This window comes from Talpa occidentalis, unplaced genomic scaffold (genome assembly GCF_014898055.3).
Source record: "Talpa occidentalis isolate TD23 unplaced genomic scaffold, MPIMG_talOcc4v2.1 talOcc4.7, whole genome shotgun sequence".
Lineage (NCBI taxonomy): Eukaryota > Metazoa > Chordata > Mammalia > Eulipotyphla > Talpidae > Talpa > Talpa occidentalis.
In genome coordinates this window covers 84079086-84099502 of record NW_023605083.1, presented here as the reverse complement: position 1 = coordinate 84099502, position 20417 = coordinate 84079086, and the positions used below count along the sequence as shown (strand labels likewise).

The window sequence follows — 20417 nt, the reverse complement described above, 5'->3', positions numbered from 1 at the left end:
TGTGGGGTGAAGCCCAAAGCAATCTTGTTTTTTATTTTATTTTTTTTAAGATTTATTTATTTATTTATTTATACAAGCACTGGGTACAGTCAGAAGTGCGGGAGGGTGAGAGAATTCACCAGAGCCAGAGTGGGGAGCAAAGCAGCCAGAAGGACCAAAGTACACTGCTGAGAGGTCTGCGTGCCATGCGGGACCCTCCTCCAGTGGCCGGGGAGCAGCTGGGGATCGAACCAGCATCGCAGAGGCTGCGGGCAGCTTCGCAACCCAGCGCTCAACCGCTGCGCCACTGGGGAGGCCCGCAATCTTATTTTTTAAACCCTTCTGAGGTTCTCCAAATTTAAGCTGAGATGCTGAGAATGCTGGATATAAAAGGCCTGGAAATCTGACCCAGGTAAATGAAATACTCTATAAATGTTAATCTCTCGGGCCTCCCCGGTGGCGCAGCGGTTGAGCGCTGGGTTGCGAAGCTGCCCGCAGCCTCTGCAGCGCCGGTTCGATCCCCGGCTGCTCCCAGGCCACCAGAGGAGGGTCCCACATGGCGCGCAGACCTCTCCTGCCGCCCGCTGCTCCCCTCAGCAGTGTACTTCGGTCCTTCTGCCTGCTCTGCTCCCCGCTCTGGCTCTGGTGAATTCTCTCGCCCTCCCGCACTTCTGACTGTACCCAGTGCTTGTATAAATAAATTAAAAAAAAAAAAATGTTAATCTCAAAAGAAAACGCATATTAACATTATTTGGAGTTAAAAAACTGTTAAAAGCACCATTTTCTGAGAATACTCAATAAAGTATAAGATAATCTTTGAAAAATGACAAACTATTTAAGAACATATAAATCCTAGCCCACAAAACCACCTTCCACCAATTAGCCGTCTGACAAAAAAAACAAAACAAAACAAAAAACTGAATAGCATTTTAATCAATAGGCTGGAATAGATGATCTTCCTATTTAGGGCTAAACTATGACTATTATCAAATCTGGGAAGAGAAGTCCAAATGAAATGAGCTTTTGAGGGTTTGTACAAGGTTCAAGAACTACATACATTTGTATGTCCATTTGTGTAGGAGTTGTAGTTACGCAGACAACAACACAGGTCTATATATAAAACTTAAGAACCTGTATCAGACTGTCAGAACCTAAGTAGAATCATCTCATACACCCAACACAAAAGACCCTGGGAAAACAGAACTTAAGGCAATGAGCCTAGCGAGTTGATGTCTACACCTGGGAGTTAACACCCATATCTTACTCACTTTGTAACCCCAACATCTAGCACAGCATCAGAAATTCAAGCACAGCATCTAGCACAGCATCAGTAATTATCCAAAAGCTAGTCACTGAATTCAATCATACTTTATCATTTCAGAAATAAAATTACTTTAAAAAAAAAAGAGCAGACACTCTGTGTACTAAAATTACTTTATTACAGTTGATTTTTTTAAACATTTCCTTTGCTATGATACAAAGGATACTTACAAACAAAATATTACATATGACCTTGTTTTCTCTCTTATGTTTTGACAACTTGGTAACAGTTTTAAATGCACAATCTATACAATTAATACAGGTTATATATGAACTATAAGGTATGTTGAACCAGAAGAATACTGACAATATACTGTACAATAAGCCTTACCAGTTAGTGCTGCGGACCATTTCTACCAAAAGGAAAATGCACATCTGTACAATCACCTTTACCAGCTGGTACTGACAGTGAGGGAGAGGCTTCTTCCTCATTGCAACCCTTGATAAGCCTCCACTGTGGGTTCTGTTTGGTCCGAAAATTGTGAGGACTGTGTATATTTAAAACTAGTCATTTAATAAAGTGGCAGAAAACCATACTTCAACATAATTTCTCACAAAAACAAAACAAAACAAAAACAACCCAACAACAAACCAGTCCTAGTTTTAAAAGACCACAAGTCCTCCATCCACTATGAAAACCCTACAGGCTCAAGGGCTTTGGAAGATGAGAAGATGAAGGCTGCCAAAAAGGAGGCAAGAAACCAAGCCAAAATCTAGGTCTTGCAAAATCATCGTTTTTTTCCCTTCACCAAAGGGAACTAGAAATGTACAAATTCATTGATGAACCTCAATGATAGCATATCAGTTAGCTGATAACCTTCATTTTATCTGGACCCTTAACTTGTGGGAATAACTGAGATTGTGAATAATACATACCACACTTTTAGAAAACAACAAAAGAAAACCTCTTACTAATATTCCCTTTTAGCCACCAAAGCTGGTCCTGGGCTATTACAGGTGTGCATTCATCTCTCAATGGTCTACTCAGAAATGATAAGGTTACAGCTTTTTTTCTTTTCTTTTTTTCTTTTTAAATAAAAAAGCAATTGACTGAAGCATTTCTTTGTTTAGGTAAATAGCAAAAATAAAAATAAAAACCAACCCTGGCATTTGCACAAATAATGCAAATGGAGCGATATGGCCTTTAAGGTAAGGGGTTAGTAAAAAGAAAGTGAGAAGTGAAGAAAATCCGGAGAAAATGATGTATTAATTTTTCTTCTTAAAAATTTCTACAATACATGTGCAAAAAAATCATGCTGCTTGAGGAAAACAATGGAAAATGAGTATATAAAACTAAAAACATAAATAATATGTTTGGATGACTGGTAAAAGCAGAAACCAACCTGGGTTACAAAAAGGATTATACATTCAAGATGCTCTTAAACCCAGTGGGATAACTTATGTTAAAATTGTGTTAATAGTTAATGTTAAAAATCTCAAGTTTGTTTTTAAATCTTCACAATACAAGCAAAGCTGTTTTAAAATATACACTATACATATTTCTCATAGTCTCTCCAACCTTATTAATGCGCATTAGGCTATCTTTTTCATATACTAAAACAATGGGGTTCTGAAAGCTAAATTGCTCAAAGTAACCCATCCATTATTTAAATGTTCCTTAAATTTTAAATGGGTTAAAATTTTTAGCAGACTTACATAAATAGGATTTAGCAACACAAGTGTTAATTTAAAAAATTCTAAAGCATTTACAAATTATCAGGTTGGAATAGTCTTGGGAAGTTATGTGCACTATACTTTAAATGTTATTTACATCAGACCATTGCTTTTGTAAAAATTTCCCTAGGATAAAAAAACAAATTTGGAGAAGTAACCTGTTTTCACTTAGAAGGATCATAAAAGGAAAGGTAAAATAAGAAAATTATCTCCTAATAGAAACCCCACATACCCTCTCCACTTGAATTTTGCCCTATGAAACCAACTGCAATTCCTAATAGGCTCATATAGCAAATGTCAAGATAAATTACTGGCCTCAAGGGGGATCTCCCCACCCCCATTTTCCCACCTTGTGTCTCTGGCTTGCATTATTTTCCAAAACATGTATAAAAGTGGAGGGGCACTCTAAGTAGGCACAATTTCCATTTAATGTGTAATAAAAGGTATAACATAGAATGCTGTTGGGGAGAAGGTGTGATCGTTTCTTTGATATTATGAAATGCAAGGAAGCACATTTGGAATGGGTACCAAAACAGCTCTCTGGCAACACACCAGGGGCAGCCAACATCTTAAATGAAATATACTTGTCCATGACAAAAAGGTATTAGAGAGTTCCAATATACCCCAGGGTTGTTTGATATGTGCCAAATAGTCACATGGACCAGCCAAAATCTACAAATACTAAGCAGTTATATCCTTTTTAATCACATAATTCACTCCATGACCATGTGCAATTTATAGTAACAGTAATGTTCATGCTGAGGCAATGTATTTGAGGGCTCAGAAAAAGCAAAATGTGCTACTGAGAGAAACCTGTTCCCACACAACAGTTCTTCATGCTTTCAAGTGGCCCTAATATACCTTTGATGCTAAGCCAAGCCATGCAAAAGCAAAGAGTACACACTTTTCATTAACATTGGTATCTCATTTCTAAACTCCACTGATCTCAGAGTTGCCATAGAAACAAAAGTACTGAACACATACAAATGAGGATTCATGGATTTTTTAAAAAAGTATTTCCCTCGCCTATGTTCAGCAGCCTTTAATATGTTAGGCTACAAGGCATATTCAGAGAAAGGTTAAGTGGGGATAGTGAAATAGGGACAAAATGCTCCAGAAATGGGATTAATGTGCCAGCAATAAGCATAGTTCATTTCATGTGAAAATTCAGCTGGAGAGCCCAATAAACAGTTCCAAGCCATAATGTTACCACCTGCATAACTTACATAAACATTAAAACTCTTGCACTTTATAGACAAAACACACTTCTGTAAACATGGCCACTGGGGGAGGGAGGCTCCCTATCTCATTCATGATTGAGGACATGTAATCATTAAATAAAATGACTTCACTTCAAAAGATTGAAAACCTGACCAATGATTAAGCTTCATTTCCCCTGTTTAACAACACTTAAGCATTAATTCTAAAAATGTCACCTAGGATGGTTTCAGGGTTAGATGCTAGGACCACAACTGGCAATGACAGCAACTCCTCTCTAGCTGGCACAGACTTATAAACTTTAGTACAAAAACAAAAAAATACAGAAACTAGGTCAATTTGTTAGCTACATATTTACAGATAATTACATGATTTTTCACTCACAATTGCTAAAAACTATGAGCGAAAAGGAAACTGTGCAGGTTGAACTACCCGTACTTTGGGGGGAATTCTTGGGCACCTAGATACCCTTTTCATTCATTCAGAAGTCTCTTCTCTCCATTTTTTTTGTGGCAAACTACCTACAGATGTCCAGATTGATATATCCAGTGGGCATCCTGTTTCAGAGAGGATGAACCTTTTTATTTAAAAAATTTCGTGTATTTAAAAACTAAAACAAAATAAACCCAACACAATCAGACACATACACACACACAAATCTCTGACACTTCAAAAAGTTAGGATTGCTGGGAAACAGTTAACAGTGATGGTGACATAGTAAATGGCTCCCCAGTTTTAATCCTCTGCCTTTATTTTCTTTAAAGAATATCTACTTTGGGGTGGGTGGAAGGGAAGTGCAAGTTTTAGAAACCCACAACAGGCAGATAAGGTGCATACCAATTCATGTATTTCTTATGATCTGAAGGCTACTAAGTCAAATAGCTCTCTTCCCTTATTTGAGTAAAAATTATTTTGCAAAATTTTGAATATAAACCAGAGAAAAATTAGTCAATGAGACTTTAAAGGGGGCTACCAGAATTCAGTAGAAAATATGAAACACAATAAAGGAAGAGTTCTCAGCTTCACTTTCTTTTTCTGGACAGTGTTTAATAAAATATACCTTTTTACAAATTGAGTTATATCCAATGTAGACCTATTGTAGTGATTTCATAAAAGTGCAGACAACATAACCAGACACACAGCAAAATAGACTTCAATCAGTAGTCCTTGCATACAAGAGGCAAATCTGTTAAGTGTACAGCACACTCTTCATCCTTTAAGGAATCTGAGGATGGGAAATTTCCAGTTCTTAACTAAGAGCAAATGAGTGCCTTTTCAAAGGCAATGCTACAATCTGGTTGGAGGCATGTTAGATGAGGGAAAACAAAAAGAAAATTTGTTTCTCTTTAAGAATGATCTGTATTTTTGTAAGCAATTCAAGGACAGTCCAAGTTTTGGCTTTGTTCCTTAGGAGAAGGCAGTTTTTTTTATCTAAGAAACAAGAACCTCTTCTTCCATCATTATAGGAGATTCACACTTACACATCTTAAATATATTATTTTCTCACTTGAATACACACTATACACTTCACATTGTGAGCCTGGGACAAAAAGCAGGACCATGTAAACCTCCCAGGAAAGGATTGCTGTGTTGGGTCAAATCTCTGCTTGAATAGTAGTGGCTCAGAAGAGGTGAAAGGTGCACGAAGAAATTACTATTAGCAAGCAAGAGGAGGCAACTAAAGGGGGAAAAAAAAACATGCCAATAAAATATCCTTCTCTCCCAGTGGCCATTTCCTGTTGATTTTTATTGTTTAGGAGAACCTTAGATGCTTTAGCAATAATTCCTTTCTTGGCTGTTTTGGTCCTTAGCAAAATTTATAACTGTTAGTAATAAAGAAGTTAAATGAGTAAGAGGATGAACATCATTACTACTAAGAAATACATCTAAAGCACACATGAAGATTGTGTGACTGCTTCTTTTAATCATCTTGCAGAGGAATCACCATCAGTGTTTTTCATTTCCAAGGTTCATTTTTCTCTGCAGCACTTATCTTTTACTGCATAACAACCCAAACTCACAGAGACACTAACTGGCTCCTTCCCAGCACAATTTTACTGCATTTCAACTTATGGTTCCACATTTTATTTAACTTTCTTTCCACTCACACAATTGCTAAGAGAGGATTAAAAAAGAAAAGATTGAATCTAGCGAATACCTTCTCATAAATATCAACCCAGAGTACTCATCTTAAGAAACACATGCAGTCTTTTCTCAACTGAGGACTGAAATAACAAAACAAAGTAACAGAACCTTAAGTGCCCTGATGGAAATGTACAGTATGAGTTACATCCATCTATCTATACACACAGACACTCATATGTATATACAATATATACATACAAATGATAATAGCTATACCAAAAAATGTGCATATTTAACACAGTTTTAAAAAGCCAGTAGAATCATGGTATAATACAATTTATTTCCACTAGTGAATGGCACAAATGGAGAAATGCAAAGGAGGTGTTTCAAGTACAATAGTTATTTTTCACAGGTGAAAATAAACAGTATTATTCCAGTGTCCAACACAATGTATTCTATAAAAGTTTAAAATGCCAGACATTTAGTATGTAAAGAAGTTGAAAGTTACTAAAGTCTGCGTTATGGTATGAAAAAGACAAGAGTTTTCGGTTTTTGGAAGGGGGGGGTTTAAGGAAAAATAGGTGGGAGTGGCAAGCAGTGTAAAAGACAGTTTCTTTAGTGTACTGAATGGTATTTACCTGTCTAGGCAGTCGAAAATCCTAATGATTATGCTAAAAATCACAATTTACCAATCTATCCTTGGCCTAGAATATAAAATTATTAGACCTGTGAGTGTGGCTTCAAATTAGGACTCTTCATCTCAGCATAGAAATGACTAAAAAGAATGGCAGCTCTAACAAAAAATAATGCAAACACATTTTCCAGCGAACATTATAATGAAAATATTTTTAGATACTATAATCTGGAGTTAGAGTTAACTTTAACCAGGGGAGAAAAAAATGATGTGCAAAAGGGAAGGAACCCAATCAGGAATAACGTATTTCAAGGTATGAGGCTTTGTATTTTTTAAATGCTAACTAAAAAGGGGGAGAGACAGTGAACACAAACTTTTTACTGCCAAGCTCTGGATACCAGATATAGCATTTATGACTTTCTGATATGCTGGATAAATTTCCCATACTTTAATTTTTTTTAAAAAAACACATACATAATGAGTGAACATCAACACTGGGAGGAGGTAGTATTAATTTGATCAAATGTTGACATTTGCACACTGATTCAGAAAGTACCTGCTTCTTCCCTTAGGATCTGTCAAAATCTTTCAAACTCTCCTGCTACAAATTTAACTTTTTGTTGATTCCTGCCATGTTACTGAAATTCATCAGATCTTACAAACATGAAAACCAATTAATATGAATCATTTTTGCAAACTATGTTTTAATTAAAATTAACTTACAGAATAACCTAGATATAGCCCTACTGAATATATATAGGGAATCAGTATTCAATCATACCTTTACAAGTACATATGATACGAATGAACTCAGTAACTGAGTTTGATTAAGTCCACAAGTGGATTTTGACATGTATCATGGATATTTTGGGTCTTAAACAGTTTATAAGCAAAACTGACCTGCTTCCTTATTTCAACCTTCTAGTACTACAGAGGGACCAGATGCAACAAGGCATTCTATTAAGAATTTTTTAAGGCATCAAATTCCATTATATTTTTGGATATTTTATTAATTCTAAAGCTCTCTCCTATAATTTTCTTCCAAGTAGGTATACATTTCAATTTGTTTGAAATATTATAAAATATTTTAATGGAAAAAAGATACTGAGGAAATTAAAAGGCCCTTTCATTAGACATGTCGTACAAATACATGCCAAGTTTATATAAAAACTGGAGAGCATGAGCATGGCCAAGAGGAAAATGTATCAGAGTGATACTTGAAACTCTGCCTAAAATTGCCTGAGAATTCTGTGGTCTTGATTTTGAAAAGATTTACATTAAAATATTAACCTTTCTTCAAATTACTATCGAATGAATGCCAGAAACTCCAAAAGGGAAGGATTTATGGAGACTGGAATATGCCTGGAGAAGACTTAAATTTGGTTAAGAAAACCAGTGCATCAATAGTGAGAGATTACTGTTTGATCATTAGACTATCTAGGTGAAAAGTATCATCAAGCAAGGTTTAGAGAATTCTACCTTGGAGTCTTCTGACTTTATGAAAAGCAGGATCCAGCATTAGCAGCAAGAGTTCTTCAAGACAACTGGGGAGGGAGACAGTAACTCATAAGAAACTCTGATCTGTCACTGAAAAGAACATGTTTTTTTCTTCAAGTCATATTCACACAGCTTTCTACCCTCCTCCCACTCAATTTCCACCTTGACTGTAGAATACCAAGTAATATCTGACTTTCAGCATTGGGTTGATCCTTCATTACAAAACACAACACAACACAACTGCCTCTCTCTGGAAAAAAGTTAGCTTTGTCAAGAGATTCCCTGACTATTATAACTTACTTTTCTTCTTGTTTTAATCTGTCAAACTTGCTAGTTCCTTTTCAGTAGTACTTTAGCACTGAGGCTAGAGACTTCCGGAAGTGGTGTTTCCTATTGTGGGACACTAACATTATGCCAATGGTCATTAAGTCTCAAGGAACTAGAGTTGAACTAGACTTACATCAGGAGTTTGTAAAGTACTGCAGCAACAAAAACAGCAATTTTTTAAAAAAGGAGGATCTGCACATGCAGCAAAATCTACAGTGGTGATGAGGATTAGCCAGCAGCTGGTAAAGTCATTGGCTCAGTGATTCCTGGTTCACTATGGCAACTAAATATTTAAATAATTGGCTAGTCTACTTGTAAACAGGAAATCCCAAAAGCCAAAAAAAGTGTTATCAAATTGTCTATGTAGTGTGATGAGAATTCCAATAGATGGCAGTTTGCAAATATGGCATCATTTAAATACCTCTGGCATTTGATTTGTATTGGCTATATGTCTTTGTTTTTGTACAGAGTAAAATTACTGATGAGGGATTGGGAATTCTAGAGATTACAGATATCACAGTATAAGCAACAAAATATCAGGATATACAGGTTTCATCTCCTCACTTTGCTGCTGAACATACCCACCATATGAACTTTCAGGAGCCTCTGTCACCCTCTGGTTCCCTTTAGAGGCTCACAGGTTCACTGATGCAATTTCCACAAAGCCTGTGATTTCCTTAAGCACCTCCATCTCACCAGGCCACAAAGAAGGCACAATTGAATGGACACACACACACGAATACAAACGCCCAAAAATAAAAACAAAACCAACAGCCTATGCAGCATCCAAAGAAATAACTGTTTTCTACTTTGTGAAGAAGTCAATGCAACCCTTTAGTGTTCATAGATACCAGCTTTCTTTTTTTACTCTAAATGAGGCTGAGAAGTCAGACCAATTTAATTAAGAAAATAAATTGGTAAAAGGATATAGGTGTGTTTCTATAACATGTTTCAGCATATGCTGCCTGCTGTGAGTGGCTCATAAGAATTTAGGATATGGAGAAAAACTTTAAATCTTTTCACAAACTTCTTAGATATAGTTGCCCGAAAGGGATGACTCAAGCCATTGCATTCTATTTTTGTTTTGTTTAGAATATACCCCTTTATCTAGCCAATTTCTTTTTATCACATGCATGATATGCATGTGTGTATATATATGCATATATATCTATACAGATATATACATATCTATATACAGATATATACATATATATCTACACACACACACATATACATACATACACACACACACACACACCCCAATTCCCCCTTTCAAACTTTCTCCAAAAGTTAAAATTAAAAACAAAACCCGGCAGCCAAATACTATGACATCCCAATTAGTAAACACAAAACAGAACGCTTTACAAAAATGAATAAAATATAGCATATGCACTCAGCTTCCACACTGTAGTACCCAAGTGAGGAGGCTCATGGTACGATGTCTGTAGGCAGTTTCTTTTGGCAGACAGCTCCAGCGGAATTGCCACTTTCAATTATTAAGTTATGTGTAAGACATATGTGACCCATTGGATATTTGTGAAGTGACACTCGTGCTTCTGCTCATGCCCTGCTCTGTCCGTCCCCCAGAAGCTGTCCGCCTCAGTGCCTGGGGGCTATTGCGGACTCCCATACTGCTACCTCGGGGTACCCCTTGCATTGGCCCTGAGGGGTGACCCCACGGCTGGGGTCCACCTTGCATTGGATGACCCCAAGCTTGTGGTGGGCCACCCATGGGATGACCCCAGTGAGGTGCTGGACCCCCAGTAGGATTGTGAGACCAACCAGAAGCTCCCGGGTAGCTGTGGCTGAATGCCTCAGGGGAGAGATTAGAAAGGACCATGTTACTAAAACCTAGTCTCATGCTTTCAGAGTCAAAAGCTTCAATTTCTCTGGCTTGACGCTCCAGCAGGCTTCGTATTCGTTCTGTGCGTTCATTCTGCAAAGCCAACATTTCTTCTTCAATCTGTTGAGGTTGGGGAAAGGAAGTAAAAAGTAAATTGATTTGTTTTTTAAACTCTATAAACTAAGGAAACAGTAATTACTCAGCTTCAAAGTGAATCATAAAAAAATTCCGGCTATTTTATGTAGATTAAAAATCCAAGAAATGAAAGAATAACATGTAGTGTGTATTTTTAAAGTATGAAAACCAAGTTCTTAAAAACAAAGATAACTTGAGGGGCCTCCCCGGTGGCGCAGCGGTTGAGCGCTGGGTTGCGAAGCTGCCCGCAGCCTCTGCAGCGCCGGTTTGATCCCCGGCTGCTCCCCGGCCACCGGAGGAGGGTCCCACATGGCACGCAGACCTCTCCTGCTGCGACTGCTGCTCCCCTCAGCAGTGTACTTAGGTCCTTCTGCCTGCTCTGCTCCCCGCTCTGGCTCTGGTGAATTCTCTCACCCTCCCGTGCTTCTGACTGTACCCAGTGCTTGTATAAATAAAATAAATAAATAAATCTTAAAAAAAAAAAAATTCTACTTAAAAAAACAAAAAAAAACAACAACAAAAAAAAAAACAAAGATAATTTGAAATAGATTTTTTTTTTTTTTTTGTGGGACCCTCGCCGGCGGCTGGGGAATGAACCAGTGCTGCAGAGGCTGCAGGCAGCCTCGCAGCCCAGCGCTCAACTGCTGCGCCACCAGGGGAGGCCCTGAAATAGATTATTATTAAATAATCATCATCAATGGTTACTAAATCCATTAGGTAAAAAGCTGAAGTTGAATGGAAAAGAAAATGGGTGGGGCCTTCCTGGGGTGCAGGGGGTTGAGTGCAGTGCTGTGAAGCTGTCTGTGGCCTTTGCGGCATGAGTTTGATCCCTGGCCGGCCAGGGAGCAATCCACATGGCGTGGCGGACCTCTCCTGTCTCATCTGCTGCTCCCCTCAGCAGTGTATTTCGGTATATCTGCCTGTTCTGCTCCCCTCTCTCTGGTGAATCTTCTTATCCCCCGTGACTCTGACCTGTACCCCATTTCTTAAAAAAAAAAAAAAAAAGAAAATGGGTGAGAGAAAACTAGTTTTATCAGACATACCACAATGTCATTAATAAAATAAATATTGTGTTAGTGCAGGAACAGACAATGAGTGAAATAGAAAGAGAATGAAGATCTCAGTTTGTAGGTTTTTAATGCAGGACAAGATTTTTTTAAAAACAAATAAGAGGAGCACAATTGGTCAACAATATGGAAGGAAACAAAAAAGGAAACCCATCTCAAGCATTTATAAAAGTATATTCCAGATGGACCAAAACCTTCTGTGAAAAAGACTATAAAGTAGTCATTAAAAATTTAGTAGATTCTAGGGCCTCCCCGGTGGCGCAGCGGTTGAGCGCTGAGCTGAGAAGCTGCCCGCAGCCTCTGCAGCACCAGTTCCACCCCCGGCTGCTGGTGAGGGTCCCACATGGCATGTAGATCTCTCCTGCCGCACCCGCTGCTCCCCTCAGCAGTGTATTTAGTCGGTCTGCCTGTTCTGTTCCCCGCTCTGGCTCTGGTGAATTCTCTCACCCTCCTGCGCTTCTGACTGTACCCAGTACTTGTATAAATAACTAAATAAATCTTTAAAAAAAATTTTAAAAATTTAGGATATTCTATATACCAAGAAATTAGTACTGAACAGGCATGATAATCAATTCTGGAAAACCGAAAAGTACTACGGCTAAATAAAGTTGGCTAAAATATAATTCATAATAAAGTCAATAAATAAAGGGGTTCGAAAGAAGTTGACGGGAGAATATTTTTATGTTCAGATGATCAGACTGACAATGCCTGAAGCCACTGATCAGTATTAATATCACTTAAAAGTATGCTAGACATTATCTCCTGTTGTGATGTGAAAGGAAAAACACCATAATCCTTATTAAAAAAATCCCCTGAAAACATGTTTTAAAAGAAATTAAATTTAAAAATAACTATGCCTCTAGATCTAATTATGAGTTTATAGGAAATATGAAGTAAGGGAGAGAGGAATACGTTAAGTGACACTATGAGGATAAAGTCAGCCTGTGAGAATTCCAACAGAGAAATCAATCCATAATTTAAAAAAAAAGGGGGGGGGGATACCTATTATAGACCACAAGATTTGAAAGACAAATCTAATGCAAAGTCTAGACCTTATTTGACCCCAATACAAATAAACCAGTTGTAAAGAAGTTTTTTGTTTTTTGGTTTTTTTTTTTTTAAGATAAAAGGGGAAATTTGGGCATGGACTGGTAGATAACATTACAAATTTAGCATTAATTTTGTTATATATCGGGACCTCCCTGGTGTCGCAAGGGGTTAAGACGCAACCTATGAAACTAACCGCAGCCACCGCAGCACAGGTTCGATCCCCGGCCGGGGAGCAATCCACATGGAGCAGCAGACTTCTCCTGACTCACCCTCTGCTCCCCTCAGCAGTATATTTCAATAGATCTGCCTGTTCTCTTCCCCACTCTGTCTCTGGTGGATCCTCTCACCGCCCGCACCTCTGGCCTGTACCCCCATTCTTGTATGCATAAATCTTAAAAAAAAAATTTTGTTATATATCACAATGTAATTATAGTTGTTAAAATCAAAAAGTCCTTATCTATATTCAGGAGTGAAATGCTGGGATTTGCTCTCTCCTGTCTTCCCTCAAAAGTTGTGTGGAGAGCAGAGGAACAGACAAGAAAAAATTAGCAAACTACTGGTAACTATTGAAGGTACATGATGAGCATTTGGGAATTTCAATACACTATTTTCATATATTAGAGACTAGAGTAGAATGCAAGTTTATCAGGAAGACATGGGGAGGCAAAGATATTTCAGCAGAGAAAACATGCACAAAGGCATGGAAAAATGATAGCATAGAAGTATCTAGGGGAATTAAAATTAGGCCAGAATGGACTCTAAAAGAAAAGCTTGAAATTATTGAAAATTTTAAGTACCAACATATTACAAAGGTCTAAAAGGGGTATTTTACTTTATTTATTTATTTATATTTATACAAGCACTGGGTACAGTCAGACGCATGGGAGGGTGAGAGAATTCACCAGAGCCCGAGCGAGGAACAGAACAGACAGACTGATGAAACACACTGCTAGGGGAGCAGCGGTCGCAGCAGGAGAGGTCTGCGCGCCATGTGGGACCCTCGCTGGCGGCTGGGGATTGAACTGGCGCCACAGGGCGCCACAGACACTGCGGGGAGCCTTGCAGCCCAGCGCTCAACAGCTGCACCACCAGGGGAGGCCCTAAAAGGGGTATTTTATATGAAAGTTCGGAAGGAGAATTTAGACATGAATGCTTCTTCTGAAGGAAGAAGTGGTGGTGATTTTTGAGTAGTGGATGAAAGGGCATTTTAATTTCTATTTGTTTCTATATATTTACAAAGATTGTACATTTGTTTCTTTTTTAAGATTTATTTATTTATGCATATAAGAGTTGGGGTACAGGCCAGAGATGCAGGGGGTGAGATGATTCACCAGAGAGAGTGGGGAACAGAACAGGCAGACCGAGTGAAATACATTGCTGAGGGGAGCAGCGGACGATACAGGAGAGGTCTGCCTTGCCCTGTGGGTTTCTCTCTGGCCAGCCGAGGATTGAACTCGTGCTACAGAGGCTGCGGATTGCTTCATAGTGTGGTGCTTAACCCCTTGCATCACCTGGGGGGCCCCAAGATTGTACAGTTGTGAAATAATTTTCCCACTACTTTAATCTCTTTATATAAAAACGTAATTCATATAGAATTAAATTTACTTAGCACTTATCATTCAAAGAACTACAAAGTAATACTTCTAAATATTTTATTTTGAAAAATTGCAAAAATCCATTCAGTAGAATAGTCTAATTTAATTCAAGGGATCTAATAAATGATGAGAATGCCTTGTATATTACCTGAAGAAAACTCATGATAAAGTATTAAACACATTAATGTTTCTCAACCTTTTACCCAGTAAGCACTGCCTTCAATTCTGTTTGCTGATTAGTCCATCATTTAAGAAACTGAGGACATTTTTTATTTAAATAAAAACTAAAATTAATATTTGTGATAAATCACATTAATCCACATTTCCTTTAAAACATGTTTTTATTGCTACAAATTAGAAAGTTCTTTTCACGGCATAGCTAAGTGTTACCTTAATTAAGATGTTTGAGAAACTCTATCAACCTATCTTCTTTTTTTTTAAGATTTATTTATTTATTTGTACAAGCACTGGGTAGTCAGAAGCGCGGGAGGGTGAGAGATTTCACCAGAGCGGGGAACAGAACAGGCAGACTGACAAAATACATGCTGAGGGGAGCAGCGGGCGCGGCAGGAGAGGTCTGTCGCGCCATGTGAGACCCTCACCGGTGGCCGGGGATCAAAATGGCGCTGCAGAGGCTGAGGGCAGCTTCACAGTCCAGTGCTCAACTGCTGTGCCACAGGGGAGGCCCTCAACCTATCTTCTTTAAATCTAAATGTGGTATTTTTGTGTGAATATTTTCTATTCCACAAAGAAAGGTCATGCATGTAAGATGTTCCAAATTTAAATTCTTAAAAATTAAAAAATTTAGACATTTCCAACTATGAGGTTGATACAATGTGAAATATTAGCAGAAAATTTAGTGAAATAATATATATATATATAAAATCACATGAAATTTAACATTTAGAGTTATGTTGTCATCTTGTCAAAATTTTAGTGTAAATGAAATATGAGAAAAGTTATAATGGGACCACATGTAAGTCACATGAGGCACACTTTGTTGGGGTTCTAACCTAGAGGAACAAATCTTTGTTCATTTGGAAGCTTAAAGCAATCTGTAAATAGAACTGTTATTCATTAGAAACAACTAACATTAACTCTGGTTTATTTTCAGATGATTGCTCCTTATTTGTTTAACCATTCAAACAAAGTGAAGAAAACATAGCTGTTAGGAGTTTTCAAAGTTTTTGTAGAGAGAGTACATGATCTTGGTAGTTGCCAATTGATGGCTAACTACTCTACAGTTATGTACTTCACTTGAAATGTAAATAGCAAGTAGCTCTCAAAGCACTATAGATTTATTTATTTATATTTATTTATTTTTATTTATTTATTTATTTATACAAGCACTGGGTACAGTTGGAAGCACAGGAGGGTGAGAGAATTCACCAGAGCCAGGAGCAGGGTGCAGAACAGGCAGAAGGACCGAAATACACTGCTGAGGGGAGCAGCGGATGGCAGGAGAGGTCTGCGCGCCATGTGGGACCCTCCTCCCGTGGCCGGGGAGCAGCAGGGGATCGAACCGGCGCTGCAGAGGCTGCGGGCACCGCTGCAGAGGCTGCGGGCACCGCTGTAGAGGCTGCGGGCAGCTTCGCAACCCAGCGCTCAACTGCTGTGCCACAGCGGTTGAGCCCTTTAGATTTATTATCCTATTGTTCTTTTAATTTTTTTAATCACTCTGTTTTTTTAAAAGATATATTTATTTATGCATACAAGAGCTGGGGTACAGGCCAGAGATGCAGGGAGGTGAGAGGACTCACCAGAGACAGAGCGGGGAACAGAACAGGCAGATTGACAGAAGCACACTGCTGAGGGGAGCAGTGGGCGAGCCAGGAGAGGTCTGTGCGCCATGTGGGTTTCTCCCTGGCTGGCCAGGGATTGGAACTTGTGCTGCAGAGGCTGTGGATTGCTTCACAGTGCAGTGCTCAACACCCCGCGCCACCAGGGAGGCACTCTTAATTTTTTTTAAAAAAATTATTTATGTATACAAGAACTGGGGCGTACACCAGAGGTGAGGTGGTGAGAGGATTCACCAAAGACAGAGTGGGGAGCAGATCAGGAGGATCTACTGAAATATACTGCTGAGGGGAGCAGTGGGTGAGTCAGGAGAGGATTGCTGTGCCATGTGGGTAGCTCCCTGGCTGGGGATCGAACTCATGCTGTAGTGGCTGGTGATAACTTGACAGCGCTGTATGTTTAAGCTCTGCACCACCAGGGAGGCCCCTCTATTAATATTTTTAATACTAAATAACCTAATATACTTCCTATTATCAAAGTAATATAGAAAACGAAGTAATGTAAATCACATTTAAAAAAGTAAAACAGAAAAACAAACCAATCTGTCATGTTAATATAGCCACTACTACTTCAATTCACTTAAATGTGATTTGTCATTTTAATTTTATACAATGCATCATAAGCATTTTCCATAACACTGTCTTTGTTGCCATCATTCAAATGTCTAAATAAAGTCAATTTATTAATTGGCTTGGTCATAAATTACTTAAATATATCTCTATTTTAGATGGTCATGTGTTTTAAACTACTATAAATATGTTATAATTAGCATATTTATGCATGTTGTTTTTATAGGTTGTATATTTTCCTTAGAATAAATTCTCAAGGTCTAAAAATGCCAAACATTTCCAAAGCTCAATATGTAATGCAAAATTTCTTTCCAAAATGCAGTCACAATGTGTAAGATTGTCACTGCACCTTCATTAAGTGATATCAGTTTTGTGTCTACATTTTACCAGGCTTTGCAGAACAGTAGATTTTGCCCTGTATATTGATAGGACTACTAATTAGCACTCTGAACCACTAGGTGGAGCTAAAAATACAAACTTTAATAGGAACAACACAACATTATTCCTGAAATAATATAGGGAGTTTTCCTTTCAGTGATAGTTTTGAAGCATAAGAGATAGACCTTTAGATTCAGTTTTAAAAATGAAAGTTGAAATTAGATAAATTTATGAAATCTATACATGGACAAACAAGATATTTAGAAATTTTCTATCTTTCCAATCTTGAACGAGAAACATAATTAATATTTGGAAGCAAGTACTTCTCAAAGAAGCCAGTAATAAAGACACCTGTGCCAGAGTGAGTTTTTAAGAATACATTTTTAAATTTAGTAAGTCATTCTACTTTAATCACAATAACTGCAAGAAATAAAGAGAAAATCTATGGGCCATTGGTCCAGAAATGACAACTTTTAATAGGCAAGAAAGCCATCATTTGGCGTTGGAAGGGATCATGCTCAGCGAAAAAAGCCAAAAAGAAAAAGAAAAATACCGGATGGTCTCACTCATAGCAGGAATCTAGAAAACTTAAATAAGGGACCAGGAAAATGAATATAAGAAAGTGAAAATCAAAATCAACAAAAAACTATGAACCAGAGACACTTTTTGGGGGGTGGGGGGCGGGAGGGGAGGGATTGGGGTCAGAATGGGGCGTTTGCAATTGTATGGGGGAATATAAAAATAAAATTTATTATTTAAATTAAAAAAAAAAAGAAGATCAACAGCAAAAAAAAAAAAAAAAAGCCATCATTAACTTGTACTTAAAGACTACACTAGCTTTTGGGAACTTAGGGCTCAGGAATTCTGGAACATAGTTCTGAATCCTGGATACAGCTGATACTCTAATAATTTTCACAACAAATGCCTTTTCTCTATCAAAATCTTCTACTATCATCCTTTCCTTATGGCAGGTTGGGGATTCTAATTATATTCTCTAGTACCTTCATTGTACTTATTCTAGTATAAAGAATCAGTGAAGAAAAAAACCAACAAGACACATCTAGAAGTAACAATTCCAGCCTTATTTTTGACCTGTGTGGAACTGGTAATCGTCTACCAATCTGTAGAGTTCCACACCCAGGGTGTATGAAGCAAAATAGATATTCCTGATCCTTTGTACCTGTCTCTCCCAGGCAATTATGAAAGTTCTTTTTCTTTACTACCCTAATTGTCCTCCAATTACATTAGGTAGAGCTAGGTATACAAAAGAAGTGAGGAACACTGAAACCAAAACTACTCTCATAATTCAACAGACTATCTTCACATAACCCTACATCTTTCTTCTAGCAATTACAACTTAATTATATTACCTTGATACTTATGGTTCATTAATTATAAGGTTCATGACTGAAGCAGTATTTTAAAAAGTGAAACAATATCAAAACTAAAATGAAGGAAATATGGTATTGTGAAAACTATCATTAGATTATTTGCCCCCTGTTAATATGAAAATATTTTTATAAAATGCTTCTGATGAAAGAATACCAGCACAATTACCTTCCTTTTATTACTTATACCTTTTGTTCTAAGAGTGCCCTGCGGAGGGAGACCCTCTGTTCAAGCTCCCGAAGTTCACGATCATGTTGTGCCTCGGCCTGCATCTTGATTTTGCTCTGATATGCATTCAGCAGCTCCAGTTCCTGCTGCAGCTGCATCTTTAAAACCTGGCACTCTGCTTCCTGTGCTTCATCTAAGCGCAACTGGAAGAAAGAAAACAGATATATCCTAGTGTGAGCTATCTATTCATGACCTGGAAAGGAAGAGATGTGAGAGAAGATGGACTACTCTTGTAGGATACACAATTATTATTTCTTGTAACTTGGAACAAACATTTCTGAAAAGGAAAGGCACGGTAACCATGATGCAGTATGAAGCTATCATAAGGGATTTAGAGGATGCCAAGATAACAATATTTTTCTTCAAAAAAGTCTAGGTTCTAATTAGAAGATAAAAACTGCTGAGTCTCTTTCTCTCCAGTGGAAGTAACTGAAGAACAGAGACCAAAAACCTATAGCCTATGGGCCAAATATAGGCAGCTGCCTGTTTTTGTTTTGGGGGGAAGTGGGGACAAAATCGAATTTTTCTTTAATATCTCACTAGTTAAGAATGGTTCTCATATTTTGAAATGGTTACTACATAAGCACCTACATAACAACCTCAATTTTACCTTCTGGTCTACAAAGCCTAAATACAAAATATCTGGCCCTTTAAGAAAAAGTCTGCATAGAGAACTTATTTCTACATAAGTTCTCCTTATGTAGAAAATATCTTGTATTTGCATTCGAATGTGACCATTTGGATTTGCAATATAGTACTACCTTTTGGCCACTGCTTAAGAAAACTGCTGTTCTCATCTTGATAAGCTATTGGGATGTGTGCTTAACAGAGGCACAGGCAGAGACCCTATTTAGAAACTCATGTCTCAATAAAACAATGAGAATTCTTTATCAATATAGAATTCTGTATCATACCTGTTTCCAAGCAATGTTGACAGCAGAGTTTAAGGACCACTGCCACTATTTCCTAAGCTATAGGAGAGGTATTACTTCCAACTAGTAATTTAATAGCTAGGATTTCATTCAGGTAGTAGAAAGAAAGGGGCGTTAAATTTGTTTTCCCTAAATAAAACAAACTCACAGCTTGTGTGGAGAGCATTTCATTAATGCTGTGATCATACTGTTCAGCCAAGATGGCTAACTTTCGGGTCTGCTCCTCCTTGAGCCGTTTCAGAACAGCTTTGTGCTCACTCTTTGGTGTAGTCTCCAGTAGGTGATTTCTTAATGCTTTGTACTGTCTGGTTTGGATTTTGCAGGTGTCCTGAAATTGCTTTTTTATTTGGAGTTCTTTAGACTGGGAAGGAAAAACAAATAGATGTACATAATTTTAACATACAGCATTTGGTATACCATAGGCTTGCATTAAAAATAAAGGCTAGCTAGGAGAAAGAGGAAAAACAAAAAGGTCAAAGCATAGGTTGCTGGTAATTCTGCTTTTGGCTATTGGACCAAACCACTAGATTCTATACATTTTTACAACAAAAACTCTAATCTAAAATATCAGACTATCAAGAATCCCATTTATCACAGGACTTCAAACAATACTTGTTATTTTACTAGCATATTGAGTTGTGTTTTTTTTTTTATATTTAAAGAGCAGGTTTAGGGCCTCCCCCGTGGCGCAGCGGTTGAG

At 37.8% G+C, this 20417-nt stretch overlaps 1 protein-coding gene across 2 annotated transcripts in view; it reads right to left on the bottom strand.

The window, feature by feature from the left end:
- Positions 1 to 817: 817 nt before the first annotated feature.
- The window catches only part of TAOK1 (TAO kinase 1), a 133151-nt gene continuing 113551 nt past the window's right edge, over positions 818 to 20417 (bottom strand). For both annotated transcript variants that reach the window (XM_037494974.2, XM_054689435.1), the window contains exons 18-20: positions 19866 to 20078; positions 18746 to 18928; positions 818 to 10697 (exon numbers count right to left, since the gene is read on the bottom strand). In XM_037494974.2, the coding sequence (XP_037350871.1) occupies positions 10236 to 10697; positions 18746 to 18928; positions 19866 to 20078 (858 nt within the window). In that variant the 3' untranslated portion in view covers positions 818 to 10235. The remainder of the gene's footprint in view (positions 10698 to 18745; positions 18929 to 19865; positions 20079 to 20417) is intronic.